Below are 15703 nucleotides of genomic sequence, written 5' to 3'. Positions count from 1 at the left end.
ACTAGTTAAGGAGAAACCAGAAAACATCAAGGCTTCAAATGGATTGTCATGCTAAAGTGCCATTTAAGTGCATTTTCCTATCTGGCCCAGAATTCCTTGCTTTTAGTCATCTCTAGACTAGAATTCCTTGGTAGTTGCATGCCTTGTCATGAACCATAAACATAATTATGACCTATTTCTCGATTAAAAATTAATCCATCCAGGCAGGTCAGCTGACATCACAGCAGGTCAGAAATAACACAGCTAAGAGCTATCTATATTCCTGCTATCTAAGTGATAAAAAATAATAGGACCTGGGGGAGTTCTGATTCAGACACTTCAGTCCCCATGGAAACAAAGGAAACGCACGGCAGGAGGACCGCATCTCTGAGTCATGGCAGTGTGGTCATTGAGACACTGCCACTGTGCTTAGAGTAAATGCTGGATCCATTTACCACGGAAAAGAAAACTGGTGACCGAGCCGACTTATTTCTAAGAACTCTGCATGGCAAGAAGGGAGCTGCCGTGTTCCATGTTTAGCTTCCAGCTATGTTATTTACATCCACCACCACCCACCTCATCTCCCTCCCCAGAGACTGTTGGGGCCTGGCTCCTTTCTTAGGGGATCTTCTTTTTCTTTAGTGGTACTGGGGATTGAACGCAGGGCATTGCACTTGTTAGGCAAGGGCTTTGCCACTGAGTTACATGTACTCAGCCCTTCAAGGATTTCTTATAATTTTATTTGCTTATTTATGATTTTTTAAGGGCTCCAGAATTGAACCTTAGAACAATGGTAGTGCTATTTAAGTTGTTCAAATAGTCTTGGAAAGTTACCAGATTTCGAATGAACCTTAGTAACCAGCTTTATCAGACCTAAATATAATCCTTGCTTCATCTATTGGGCTTTGCCCAATCTGCAAATTTAGTAGCAGATCCTGGCTAGCTTGACTTAAATCATTGACAAGTGTGTGTAAGCCAACAGGGCTAAGGACTTTAACCAATGAGAACATCCCACCAGAACTGACCTTGATCCATGGATGTGCACATTTAGAGGTAGTTGCTTAATTAGTTACTAATTCACTACCTTACCTGTCTTCTTGCCCTTGTCTATCTAGGACAAAGCTATGAAGAAGGCTGGACTGAGGTGCAGCTGAAGTCTTTTCAAGTGCAGCATCTTTCAGCCCCGTGTCTAGCACACCATTGGAGGTTAGAGCAGGTGGTATTCTCTAGGAAAGCCACAGAAGGCCATTACGGAGTCATCTTCAGTGCTCTGAGCCATCCACGATCCTTACATAGAATGGGGCTCAGGTTTCAAAAGAGCTGATTTTTCCTCAAACTCTAGGTAGAGATATTTGTGGAAGGCAATGATACTCACAAAGTGCTTACCACGCATCCACACTGTATGCAACATTGGGCACACTTTAACATTGAATTCCCGTGGCGACTCCTGACTAAGCAGACAGCACCCTTACCTGCCTGTTTCTGTTATATTTCCTTAAAGGCGTAGAAAGCTGGTGAAGTGGCAGGCCAGCGTGGGAACCCAGGAGTCTGCCTCTGAACCACTCTCATCTCCAGCTTCCTAGAAGCCTGAACCACATGACTCAGGAGTTTCAGCTACAAGTCAGGAGACACGCTGACTTCAAATCCTCATTTTAGCTACGTGAGGCTCACACAGGATAGGAGAGTTCAACCGAAAGACCTTTCACAATCCTTTGCTTCTTCATGGTTCACTAGAAGAATTTCTTTTCCAAAGCAATTATCTAGTTACAGTAAATAATGACTGAGATGTTAAGTATTTTTATGACTTTTAGCTGGGCATGGTGATGTATGTGTATAATCACAATACTTGGGAGTCTGAAGCAGGAGGATTAAGAGTTTGAGGTTAGACTGGGCTACAAGGAAAGACCTCATCTTAGATAAATAAATCAACGAATAAATAATAAATACCATTTAAAACTTAATTTCACAAAGATACACTGGCAAGAGGCGGGTGTTTATAAACTCCAGTACTTTCAGAAACAATACCTCCCCAAGTCAATACAAATTGGATTCTTTTTTTTTTTTTTTTGGCCAGTCCTGGGCCTTGGACTCAGGGCCTGAGCACTGTCCCTGGCTTCTTCCTGCTCAAGGCTAGCACTCTGCCACTTGAGCCACAGCGCCGCTTCTGGCCGTTTTCTGTATATGTGGTGCTGGGGAATCGAACCTAGGGCCTCGTGTATCCGAGGCAGGCACTCTTGCCACTAGGCTATATCCCCAGCCCACAAATTGGATTCTTGAGGACATTCTCATTCTGCACCTACACAGAACTTTCCAGCACAGAGCTGTATGTTTGATTTGTATATTCATTTAGCTTTGCAAAGGAGAAATCCTTGGAATAACAATGATGGTGATGTCATGGAGACAGATGACATAATGTACCCTAAAATATAGCTGTATATTATCTGATGAGCTAGTACATAAAACATGCGTTCAGTATATATTTTATATGTTAAATATATATCACGTACTAGATGTGCACGCGTATGCACACACACACAGACACACAGATACACAGACATTTCTTTACATTGCCCCTCAGAAGGTAAACAGCATGACTTCCATCCTCAGGGCTTCCCTGTGCCTCCAAGCTCCTCACCACATTCTACCTACATTGATAATCTGTGATTCCAATTCAATGGGAGTCTGAGCCTGGTGAGGGATAGAGAGCAGCGGGGGGGGGGGGGGGGGGGGCAGGGAACAGCTAAGCCAGCCCACAAGAGAGCTTCCTCCCACTGTGGCTTCCAGCCTGGTGATGGAGCTATCCACCTGCATACTGGTTTGTAAGGTTTTGGTAATTATTACCTCCATTTATAGGGCTTCACATGCACCGCTTACATTAGAAAGTTTTTCTCTTGCTGGAAAGACACCATTTTGCTTGTTACTAAGCAGTAAAGGGTAATATTTTAGCCACCAAATGGTACTTTCATTTTATCTGACTATAGACAGAAATTGCTTTTTTGTAGACTATTCCTACAGCTATATTGCTGCTATGCTGCCACTTGGAGAGTTAAAATAAATAGAGAGAAAAAAAAAACAGTCACTGAGAGCAGTAACCAAATGGTAAGATGGCTCTGAAATAAATCCATGCCGATTTTTAAGTTAGATAAGTTTACCAACAAATTCAGTTAAGTGGCAAAAAAAAAAGAAAAAGTCACAGAAGGCCATTTCATAAATTATGTGGCTAACAAAATTCACATTCCCAAAGTCTATTTAGAATGGAATATATTTTTCCACTAATAATGTTTGTGAAAAACATTCTATCTAGATTTCCAAAATAACATGTCAGCTTGTTTACCTTATTATTATTTATCTGGGAGAGAAAGTCCTAAAGCAGTGTTTAGAAAACTATAAACTGGCTTTCAGCCAGGCTGGAGAGAATTTTAAGCTTTCTACTTGCTGCTTTGAGTGTGCTGGGGACACTGTAAATTTATAATTAAGTGACATAAGAATGATCAAACAGTCTGTGCCAGGAGGGGGAGCAGGAGGAGAATGGGATAAATTTGATTTTGGGCTCCAAATCCTAATTTTTATCTAAAAATGTTATTGCTGACCCTATCACTAAAACTCAAATACATTAATTTTGATTATTATTATGTTTCTTAACTTTTATCTGGGCAGGAGTGATTACATGAGACTCTTTTTCTTTCTTTCTTTCTTTCTTTCTTTCTTTTTTTTTTTTTGCCTCTTACCAAGCAGGCTACTTTTAAGATATGGATTAAAAAAATACATATGATTATTTTAAAGAATGCAAAGAAGAAAAAAGAACCAAGCCATTCCCAGGAATACATCAAGAACCAAACAATTCCCAATGATATGCCAGTTAAACAACAACAACAACAAAGCAGGGTATGTGGACTTGAAACCTCCTTTATACTTATTTAAAGATAATAAAAATTATATAAAAACAAAACAAAAGAAAGCAAGACAAACATGTTTTCCCCCTACTTCAATGAATGTATTGTGAGCTGGATTAATCTGATAAAAATCTCAGAACCACTGTCTAATTATGTGAAAAGAACCAGAACAGGTTCCTTAGATGAGAAAGAGCTAGAATAAAACCAGTCTGTTCTCACTCAGGATCTGTATGCCAGAGTATAAGAGGGTTAATCTTCATTTTAAGGACTTTGCAAACACCTTTCAATTCTCTCCATCCAACTTAGATGGAGTATAGCTTCATTAAAAGTTTTAAAGGGCTGGGAATATGGCCTAGTGGCAAGAGTGCTTGCCTCGTATACTTGAAGCCCTGGGTCCGATTCCCCAGCACCACATGTATAGAAAACGGCCAGAAGTGGCACTGTGGCTCAAGTGGCAGAGTTCTAGCCTTGAGCAAAAAGAAGCCAGGGACAGTGCTCAGGCCCTGAGTCCAAGCCCAGAACTGGCAAAAAAAAAAAAAAGTTTTAAAAAAGGAGGAGAAAGTAGGGATTGAAGACAGTGAAAACCACTGGAATTTTCAGACCTGTGGTTCTCTATCATTGTACTAAGTCACCCCATTATACTGAAATCACAAGTCCAATTCCCCCAGGGTGGACACCCGCTGGCATTTATTCTACCCACCAATACCGGTTCAGTCTTGGGTCCCACACCGAGAAAATGAAAGAGTAAGAGTAAATACTGATCAAACCAATGCCATATATCCCCCCTGAGACCATGGGTGCCAGGCTCCCCTCTTCTCCCCCCCCCAAACCAACTTCTAACCAAAAAGTCTCCAGGAAAACCAATCTTGAGAGCCTTGAGTTACAGGATTTTCTCAGAAAAGCCTTTGGAGCCCTTATTACCCCTAAAGTTTGTGAGCCTTGAGTTCTAAACAAAAGGGATCCCACAGAAAGAAACCCCCAAACAAAGCAGACCCCCCAAACCACTCTCTGGGGGCAAAAAAAGAAAAGGGAATGGATCAGAAGGTGCCATGGTGGTGCTGGGTGGGTGGGTGACTTGTGATCGTGGGCTGGGGAGGCACAGGGCAAAGAGGAAAGTCCTTCCTGCCCCCCCTCCCCGCCCTGCCCAGGTGAGGCACAGAAGCCAAGGGGGCTTCCAGGTAACGCGGGACGTGGACGGACGTGGGCTGCAGCCACGCGTCCCCGCGGTCCCGGCGCCCGGTGGGGGGGGGAGGGAGCAGCGACCTCTGCGCGCCCGGCTCTCCCCCCCCCCACCCACCCCGCGCGCGCGCAGCCCCGCGCCCCACGCGCGATCCCGGCGGCCCGCGGTGGTCGCCTACCTCCCCAGCTCTCCCGGTCACACGGCGCCCGCAGGTCCGGCGGGGGCCCCTCGGACACGAAGCCGTCCTGCGGGCCCTCGGGCTCCGGGCTCCTCGGCTGCTTGGCGTCCGGGAGGCTGGGATGCTCCTGGATCTTCATGCTGGGGTTCTGCAAGAAGACGCACACAAGGGGCGCCCCCCACACCCCCCCCCAAAAAAGCGAGCGTTCACCACCGCCCGTGCCGGACCGCGGCGAGCCCACGCCCGCGGGAGGAAACCTCGGGAGCCCCCGGCGCGGCCGCCCCCGGCGCGGGAGTCACCGCCGCCGCGGGCCCGGCCTCATCGCCATGCCCGGCGGGGACGCACGGGGGCTGGCCGCGCTCCCGCGAGGAGCCACTGTCCATCTGCGTGCCCTCAACTAGAGAGAGAGGAGGGAGGGAGGAGGGAGGAGAGAGAGAGAGAGAGAGGAGGAGGGGGGGGAGAGGAAGGAGAGAGAGAGAGAGAGAGAAGAGGGGGGAGGGAGAGAGAGGAGGGGGGAGAGAGGAAGGAGAGAATGTGAGAGAAAGAGAGAGAGGAGGGGGGAGGGAAGGAGGAGGGGGAGAGAGAGAATGAGAGAGAGAGAGAGAGAGAGAGAGAGAGAGAGAGAGAGAGAGAGAGAGAGAGAGAGAGAGTCCTGGGCAGGCAGCTGTCAGTCCCCTCGCTTACTGACTGGGGCCCGGGAAGGACGGAGAGGAGTTCGTGTTCCCTTAAAGGAGCACGGGCTCCTTAGACTGTAAACAACAACAAAACCCGGGCAGCCCCGGTTGCTAGGGCTGGGGCCCGCAGCAGGGTGTCTTTTCCCTGCAGGCTTCTAGGCCCCTCAGGTACACAGTCCTGCAAGGGGTAGAGGTGGGGGGGGGGGGGGGGGAGAAGCCTGGGGAGCCTGCTCCCCGGCCACCCGCAGGCTTGGATCCACCACGCACACAGGCACGGGGTCTACCTGCACAATCCCAGCTCTCCCGCAGTTCTCTATTTATGGAGGAGCTGTGGAGGGGGAGGAGGTATGAACGCAATGTTGTGCAAATCCACACAGCACGGGGTGTGTGTGTGTGTGGGGGTGGTGGTGGCGTCTCAACTCAGCCAGGAGTAAGGAATATATATTCTGGGAATGAGCCAAAATTATACAGGGAGCATGAGGGTGTTGGTTTTTTGTTTTTTTTTTTGAGTGAAAAACCAGAAGCTGGCAAGTCGGTGATACATAATTTATATCCTACAAATATGCAACTGCCACTTGTTTTCTTTGACTCCTCTATTCTTCATCTACTCTGAATACTAAATACTGGGCTACATTTGTTTTTGCTCACTGGTGGCACCTACATGTGACCTAGGGAAAACCCTTCCCAAAGGCTAATATTCTAGCTGTGTGCTTGCGTGTGCACGTTCGCGTGCACACGTGTGCGCAACCAGCGCTAACATAGTCTTTGGCATGGAAATTCTTTTTACTACCCTACTCTTGTAAACTACACGATGGACACTCTTCCTGTTCTCATAGAATTACAAACAAATGCAATTATAAAAAAAAAGTGTTTAATCACAAATGCATTTCTCAGGCGGCATGGGTCTGGATGTGAGATTTTCTTTGCAAGCAAAGAGAAATTCATTTTTAGCAAATGTACTCCCATTAATTATAAAAGAAACGTAGAACATCTGGAAGTTATAAGTGAATTTGTAAATGCAGAAGCAATGTTCTGATGCTTAAAATAAAGCACTATTTAAGACTTCCAGCTACTTTGAATAGCTATCCAACCCACTTTGAAATCACCAGGGAATAGACAGCGCTTTTACTATTATATTTCCCTGAAATGATGCTACAGAACTGGTTTCTTTTCTCTTCTTTCTTCTTTTTTTTTCTTTCACACTGGGGACCAAAATGAAGCATCAGTCAGGCCACGGGTTTTAAAACACTTTAAAAATGGGGTCTATTGAAAAACACACACACATACACACACACTGCATTTATGTCACAAAAAAGTACTTGCCTCTTGAACTAAATCCAAAGTGGACATGGGTGAAATGCCCAAATGTGATGTTTAGCTTTTAAAAAGTTACAGGGTCAACCATTCACCAAAAGAGTGTGTGTGTGTGTGTGTGTGTGTGTGTGTGTGTGTGTGTGTGTGTGACAGAGACAGAGAGACAGAGGTAGACAGACAGATAAGGTCAGAGACAGAGACAGAGAAAAGGAAGGAGAAAAGAAAACAGGAAGAGGGAGGAAGTGGAGAGGGGAGCAAGAAAAGAGGGAGCAGGGAGAGTAAATAAATATTTCTCAATGAGGATTTATAAGGCTCGTTACATTCAGAGAGATCAAAATAGGGAAGAATAGAAGCGTGCAATTTTAGTTTCAAACTCGGGTGTTTTCTGCATGAATACACGGTCACTTGAAATGCAAGGCCCTGGGAAGGGACCTGGGGCTACTCGAAGACTGCCTGAGCTATTTCTCTGCACGGAGCGTCTATCTCCTCATCTCTCAGATGTCACCTAGTGATAGCCATCTTGGACAGCCTCTGGTGTGAGGTGACAGCGCGTGAAGATGAAGGACCAAAGCCCCGCCGGGCTTCAAACCTTCAGGCAAGAGGAGTGAGAGATCAGAACACTGGCTGGAGTCAGAGGTAGGAGCTAGGGAACCACAGGATGGCTCAGAGTATTAGACACATCATGAGAACCCGTTAACACACAGAGTCGTGCAAAGGAATCTGCAGCAAGTAGAGCCCATAATGAATCAGCAGGGGCAAGTGTGACTGGAGGGCCGACGGGCACGGGTAGGAAGGGCTGTGGAATTGCAACTGTCCAGTCAAGGCTAGGCTACCATAAGCCGGCGGTTATGGTGGTGCCCTGTATCCAATCTAATGCTGATCTGTCCCCATAGACCCAGGTTAACTTACTAGACTACTGAGTGACTGGGCTCCCGGCTGATGGCTGGCACACCGCACGGGACCAGACCCCCACAGGTGCACTTGGCCAGCAGCGCCTCTCCATGCACACACCTGACAGGAACAACTGGGCCCTGCCTGGCTCCACTCTGATCCATCTGAGGTTGCTTGGAAACTGGCTTGCTGTTTCTAGAATCCTGAGACCCAAGTTCCAGCCTGGCTGGTCATGCCAGGGATTCCTGGCTGGGGTTGCACGAGGGTCTGGGGAGGGTGGGGATGGGGAGTCACAGAATGGCACCCCCCAAAACTAAGCAAGAGGGAAGGAAGGGGTTACATTGTCCAAAAAAAGGAATGTACCCATTACCTGACTTAGGATACGGTAACTCCTCTGGATGTCACCTTTATAATAACTATTTTTAAATTTTAATTTTTTAAAAAAAGAGTGGCACCCACATGCGGACACACTACATGTCGAAATATACTTTTTGGCTTTTAGAAGGATTGCTGCAATGGTAGGCAGGGAAGGAGGGATTTCGAAGGTGGAGATGAATTTAAATACCAGCTTTCCAAGGTTCAAGACGTTCCGTCTTGTTTTGAATACAGAAACAAGACTTCGTTTGTGAAGCTCAAATGGAAAAAAAAAAAAAGAAACAAAATTCCCAAACATGTAGTCTTTGGTAAAAGCAAAAGAAATGCTGTACCTGTTTCTACTTTTCCTCACTTTCCTGTTCACTTATTTATTTGGCAAGTACTCATTGGATATTCACTAAGTCCTAGGTGCCAGAATTGAGGATCAAACAAGATACGGGGTTTGGTGTGGAATTCAGACGTTGCACGTATGGGGACTAGCATGGTGTGAGTTGTAAGAACAACACAGGATGTTAGGCCAACAGGGACAGGTCAGGCCCGGGCCCTCGGCCACAGTCCACGTGCAGGTCAAGAAGCCATTAGCTGCTCGTCGGTCAGTCTATCCCTGCCGAGACTAGTCCCTGTCCAGCTATTTTATCATCAGACTTCATTCATCTAGAACCTTCCCAGGCTTCCAAGAATTGGTGAATTGTTGTTTCATTCTTTCCTCACTTTCTGAAGAGGATAGATGGATAAATGGCCTGTATGTTTCCAGAGTCAGAGAGACAAGAACAAGACTATTCCAGAAAATACAGTGTGTACAGAGAAAAGTCGCTGTTAAGAACTGAAGAACTTCATGGAGCCATAAACATTTACTATTTGGCCTGGTAATAAAAGAAAATAGAATAAATTTCCAAAATCCATGTGAGCTACAAAGCCTCTGGAGTTTTGATGATAACTGATGGAGCTGTTTCAGAGATCTCAAATAGAAGCTTGCAGCTGAGTCTTGTCATAGCTGATTGAATTCTCAGTCTTGATTGGAAGGTGCTGCTGCTGCACCCCTCTTTCTCTCTCTCTCCTGCTCCCTCTTTTTGAAGAAGAATAAGAAAAGGGAAAATGCTCTTTTGCTTATGTTGAATGTCTTGTTTGTTATCAAAGGTATGCTTCTAAGCTTCTAAGCAGTGAGCTTAGAAAGCATAAAGAATGTAAAAATATCCTCAAAGAATTTAACACTTCATTGACCTTATAATTCGGACATAAAAATAAACTCTCAGATGATGTGATATCTGCTCATGTAGTTGTATTTGCTTTTGCTTCCCTGACAAAGAAGTTCATTGTAAGGCTGTTGTGGGAGAACTCTGGGTTTTATGTGAGGTGTAAAGCATTTTCACAATACAAAATTACTTATCAGAAGGAATAAAATTAGAGCAGGAGGCATAAATCTTGTTGGAAGCAGAACTCTAAAGATGTATTTTCAATGGTATCTTTAAGAATGTAGGCAGAGAAAAATGAGGGAGGAGGGAACAAGTTGGATAAGAAATGTACTCTGCCTTACATATGAAACTGCAACCCTGTACACCACTTTGACAATAAATAAATAAAAAAATTAAAAATACCTGTAATCCCAGCTTGAGATGAGGGGGGGGGGGCGTGGGCAGAGAGAGAGAGAGAGAGAGAGAATATTGTGTAGGGTTAACTGTTCTTTTGGATACATGCAGTCGTTAAGAATTTAAAAATGAAAGAACAGTCATTTGGTGTAGCTCACGCCTGTCAGCCTACATCAGGATTTTCGTTTAGAAACATCCTGGGCAAAAAATTAGCAGGAAGATGGCAGCCTAGAGCAGCTGGGCATAGAAGTACAGGACCCAATTCCCCAAATAAAAGATAACAAAGTTAGAGCCATGGTCCAGGTGCAAAGCCCTGAGTTAGCCAGTACTTCTAAAAGAAAACAAGACCAAACAATAAGAGTAACAACAACAACAACAACGATAAATCTGAGAGCACAAGTAGTCTAGGAATGCCCAAGTCTGCCTGCGCAGGAAACCTCATTTCCAACAACCAGCAGGAACAGCTCACCACAACATCCATCCTTCCCAAAGACCATCCAAAGATGCTGTGTTTTCCTTGGTGCTATTGTGAAGTGACTGTTAACTTGTTTTTCTTTGTTGGGGTTTGGCCCTAAACACATTTTAATCTGAACCCTACAATAAAGAGGAATGGGAGACTCTGAATGAGCAATGCCCATGGAGGTCTCCATAGGCTGGCTGTGGATGAGATTAGGTACACAGCTGAAGAGCCGAAAGATAAGGGTCATATTCAAGTTCAACACATGCCTGAAGCCAAAATACATTGGAGACTGTAGATAGATTGTTTAAAAAATCAAGTCAAGGATGTGCCTGCTTTGCCTCCCATCTCTACCTAACCATGACCTTGACCCCAGCCCCAAGTGAGGGCAAGGGTCACTTACAGGGAGAAAGGATGCACCCAGCTTTCTCCATGGCTGCCATTTGCTATCATCTTATGAGTCTGAGAGTTTAGAAGGAAAAAAAAAACAACTTTAAGGACAATGTTAGTGAGAATAAAATTTCTCTCAATTATATAATGAAATTGGAGAAATTATTTTATCTGGTCATAATGGACATATCAATTCTGCCATCTTAACCTAATGCTGTAGGAAACTTGAAATAAGTGTTCGTTAAAACCAAGTCTTAAAAGGTCACTATAGTCTAACATTTTTTCCCCTCTTGTTTAATCTCTAAAATTTGAGGATTATTCCTGCATTACCTGGAAGCCAGATTTCTATGTGGGGGGTACACAGAAGTTTAGAAAGTGCTACCTATATGAAAAAGTAAAACACAGAAAAACAATAAGACTAAAAACAAGTAAGAAATGAAGACACCCTGAAGCAGGGGAAAGAACTTTAAGAACAACAGACAGGTTTTTCATGAATAACAGTAACGTGTATTTAGTGCAACAAACAAACACAAGTCTTCACCATGGAAATAATTCCAATCTTATGAAGTGATACCTTTTTTTTTCCTCTCCTGAGGGCTTGGTCGACATTGACCTCACCACTAATTTTATCCTCTGATGGGCAAGATCATGATTATGGATAGTGGGCACTCCAGGAGGGCCAGCTGTGGGCTGGGCGGGGATTGGCAGCCACACTGGGCTGGCACATGGGAGCATGAGAGCTGGCACGTGGAAGGAGGTGGTGAGATTCCTTCTCCGTGATTCACCCACTGCGACAGAACCTGTCCACCAAAAGACTCAAGCAAGCTGAGCCCAGCATGAATGGAGCTCGGATGCCACCAGAAATGACGAGTTAATGTCACCAAGTTCTCCCGCAAAGGTTGCTCTATTTCCTTTGATGGCATAAAAGACAACAGGCATCAAAGGAATGAACTGAGGAGAGCTCTCCAGGAGGCTGGCAACGTGGCCGTCCTTAAAATAATGTTCAACAGCATGGTGAGGAGATGCTTGCTGTGAGCAGAGGAAGTCAAAGAGAAGATGAAGCCAGAAAAAACAACGGTGATCATGAGGAAACACAATCTTTAAAAGGTTCCCAGGTGGGTACAGTGGCTCATGCCTCGAATCCTAGCTACTCAGGAGGCTGAGATCTGGGGACTGCAGTTCTAAATCAACCCAGGCAAAATAGTCCATGAGACTCTGGTCTCCAATTAACTAAGAGCTAGAAGTGGAGGTGTGGCTCAAATGGTTGCAGCACCAGCCTTGAGTGGAAAAAGCGAAGTGAGAGTGCTCTTGCATGCTCTCTCTCTCTCTCTCTCTCTCTCTCTCTCTCTCTCTCTCTCTCTCTCTCTCTGTATCAGCACCCAGAAAAAAAGCTCCCGGAGACAAGGACAGCTTATCAGTTTGTTCCTGGGTTCCAGGAAAGGAAGGCAGGAAGGAAAGAAGGAAATATACAAGAGCAGGAAATAAGAGATGAAAGAATTGGTTCAGAAATGGTGAAATCAGAAAGAGGAAAGCCTCCCTCTCTCAGCTCTGGTGTGGTGAACAGATTATACATGACAAGGACTAAACAGAGGAATGGCACAATTCTACAGAGTCCACAGCTGTCAATTTCCAGAAATGATGTGTGAGTGTGCGGTTCTCTAAAGAAAGAGGTCCCCAGCTTTTGAACTCTTCTTTGAGGCTCCTGGAGCCTGAACCCTCCAAGCTGCATCTGTGCTAGCAAAGTAAGTGCTCTACCACTAAGCTACACTCTTAATCCCAGTTTGCACATTCTTTTTTGAACTCTTAGGTTTGAACTCAGGGCCTGGGCATTGTCCCTGAGCTATTTCTCTCAAGATTGAAGCCTTACCACTTGAGCCACAGCTCCACTTCTGGCTCGTTTACTGGTTAACTGGAGAGAAGAGTCTCTTCAGTTGTGTCTGCCTAGGCTGGCTTCAAACCTCACTCCTCAATCTGAGTTTCCCTGGGAACCAGGATTTCAGCAGTATGTCATCAGCACCCAGCCAAGTTTTTTTTTCTTCATTGTTTACCAAATGCAGAAAATGAATTGGATTAAGTAACCCCAACTGAATTTATGTTCATTTGAAAGTTAATTAAAACTCACAAGTGATATATTTCAATCAATTAAAATGCACTAAATTATGGAAAAAAATCAAATCAGGAGCTTTGGCTTTTTGTATTGTTTTATTTTATGGAAAAACCTAAAGGGAAATCTCTATACTTTTACAGTGTATCATTACGATGATCAAATAAAATAATTGAAAAAGCAAATTTCTCAAAGAATCATTAAGTGTTGGTGCTGGCTTTTTTTTTTTTTTCCTGACTATATTCCTACCACTTATCTGCCTGCTTCTTTTTGTTTGTTTGTTTGTTTTGGCCAGTCCTGGGCCTTAGACTCAGGGCCTGAGCACTGTCCCTGGCTTCTTTTTGCTCAAAGCTAGCCCTCTGCCACTTGAGCCACAGCGCCACTTCTGGCCATTTTCTGTATATGTGGTGCTGGGGAATTGAGCCCAGGGCCTCAAGTATATGAGGCAGGCACTCTTGCCACTAGGCCATATCCCCAGCCCCTGCCTGCTTCTTTTTGAAAGGCTAGTAACATTCCATGTTCACACACAAGAATGTAGGAACAGGCCCCCACTCCCCCCAATTTGTGAGCTACTTACCTCACAATGCTGGCTGTCTTTGCCAACTCTCTCATTGTCTTTGCTGTAAACAACAGCAACAATAAAAAGTCATAAGTGTCCATTTGTTTTATATTAATTCATATTATTATTCATGTCGTGATTTCATTTACTTTACAGGTAGTCTGACTTAGCTCTACCTAAACCAAATTCTTATGGATTAAAAAAATAACTAGAAAAGAAAAACACCCAGAGGCTGAAACATGAACATAGATAAGTTTTCTTTTGTGTGTATGTGTGCCATTCCTAGAGCTTGAACTTGGGGCCTGGGCACTGTTCCTGAACTTTTTTGCTCAAGGCTAGAGCTACTACTTTGAGCCACAGCTCCACTACCACTTTTCTGATGGTTAATTGGGGATAAGAGTCTCATGGACTCGTCTGCCTGGGCTGGCTTCAAGCCATGACTCTCAGATCTCAGCCTCCTGAGTAGCTAGGCTTGCAGGCATGAGACACTGGGCAAGCAGCTCAGGTATGTGTTTTTAATGGTACTAGTACTTCCCCTCCCTTTCCTTCCCTTCCTTTTTACTGGTTGTTGTTGTTGTTGTTTTGTTTTGGACAGTACTTAGGGCCTCACATTCTCACTCCTGTTTATGCTCAAGGCTGGCTCTTACCACATAAGCCACGCCCCCCACCCCTCTTTTAAAACTGGTTATTCAGAGATAAGTGTCTCAGATTTGTCTGCCCAGTCTGGCTCTGAACCAGATCTCAGCCTCCTCTGTGGCTCAGATTACAGGCATGAGCCACTGGTGCCCAGCTACCGTAGATTTTCTATTCAAGTATTTTCCTTGTAATAAAATATTGTTAGTTCACAGATTGGTCCTTTGCCTCTATTCTTCTACCTCACATTGTACTAAATGGGACACAATCTTATACCCTTGAAAACAATGAGAGAAGATTCGAACATTACCTTTCATTGGACATGAGTTCAACACCATCAATCCCAGGGTGGTCCGGTGATCGAGGGGAAACAACATTTTCCATCTCCTGCAAGAGACCCAATGTGGTTTGTCAAGAGCAATGGTAAGAGTTACACCACAGCAAGCTCCCTTTGCTTTGAAGGCAAAACAACGACAACAAAAAGTCAGACAGTTATGTAGATGTGAACTAATTATAATCTTCCCAGTTTAACTTCGTTAAAATAAATGAAGTTATGAGAGTTTCTGCTTATACAAAGTTTTGTACATTGGGTTTTATTGTTCCTCATGACAGTGTCATGGAACTGTCATGGTACCTTTTAGGTAGCAATCAGCATTTGGGGGGAATGTGAGCCAGTACCAGGGCTTGAACTCATAGTCTTGTGTCCTTGCTTCGCTTTCTTGCTCACAGCTAGCACTCTACCACTTGGGCATTCTAGCCAGCATTTTGCTGGTTAATTAGAGATGGAGTCTGCAGACTCTTCTGCTGTAGCTGGCTTTGAATGGAATGACTTCTGGCCTCAGGTTCCAGAGTAACGAAGATTACAGGTGTGCACCACTGAGGTGTAGCTTTATCCACGCTTTATTGCTAAACACAGCTAAACTCAGATTGCCAGAGCCTCAGGGTGGCTTAGAACTAACAGGTTCTAAGAATTCAGAGACCTTATCATGAGCCTAATCAGAAATTCATTGCTGTTCATTGATTATCTTTGTGGACTATATTATTAAAATGGTCTGGGTTGATATGTAGTTTGCATCAGAGTTCCCAAACATCTATGAAAGGAAATGGAGTTGACTACCACTATTTTTTTTGTCTTTCAGTATCTAATGTTACCTTTACTTAGCTAAGGTAGACAAATATATAAATAGAAAACTCAACTTTGAATTGTACATATTTCAGGTTGACTAAGGGGTCTTAATGTTTATCAGGAGGTACATGTGTAATGTATATAAATGTGTGTATATTTTCCTACACTTATAAATATGGTCAATGCTTGTTTTTCCCCCCCCCTTCTTTGTATTTTTGGAGACAAGGTGTTACTATAGCCAATTTGGTTTTAAATCTGTGCTCTTCCCGCCTCTGCCTGTCAAGTGCTTGGCTTACAACCATGTACCGCCATGCCCAGTGATGTATGTGGTCAGTGCTTTTTGAGAAGGAGAGTATAAAATAAG

The 15703-nt window shown here is 44.4% G+C and overlaps 1 protein-coding gene across 7 annotated transcripts in view; it reads right to left on the bottom strand.

The window, feature by feature from the left end:
• Fam13a (family with sequence similarity 13 member A) overlaps positions 1 to 15703 on the bottom strand; it is a 178093-nt gene that overhangs the window by 25043 nt on the left and 137347 nt on the right. For all 7 annotated transcript variants that reach the window (XM_048333681.1, XM_048333680.1, XM_048333682.1 and 4 more), the window contains 3 exons: positions 14524 to 14600; positions 13599 to 13641; positions 5231 to 5378 (listed from right to left, as the gene is read on the bottom strand). In XM_048333681.1, the coding sequence (XP_048189638.1) occupies positions 5231 to 5378; positions 13599 to 13641; positions 14524 to 14600 (268 nt within the window). The remainder of the gene's footprint in view (positions 1 to 5230; positions 5379 to 13598; positions 13642 to 14523; positions 14601 to 15703) is intronic.

This window comes from Perognathus longimembris, chromosome 24 (assembly GCF_023159225.1).
Source record: "Perognathus longimembris pacificus isolate PPM17 chromosome 24, ASM2315922v1, whole genome shotgun sequence".
NCBI classification, from domain to species: Eukaryota; Metazoa; Chordata; class Mammalia; order Rodentia; family Heteromyidae; genus Perognathus; species Perognathus longimembris.
This window is presented reverse-complemented; position numbering and strand designations above follow the sequence as displayed.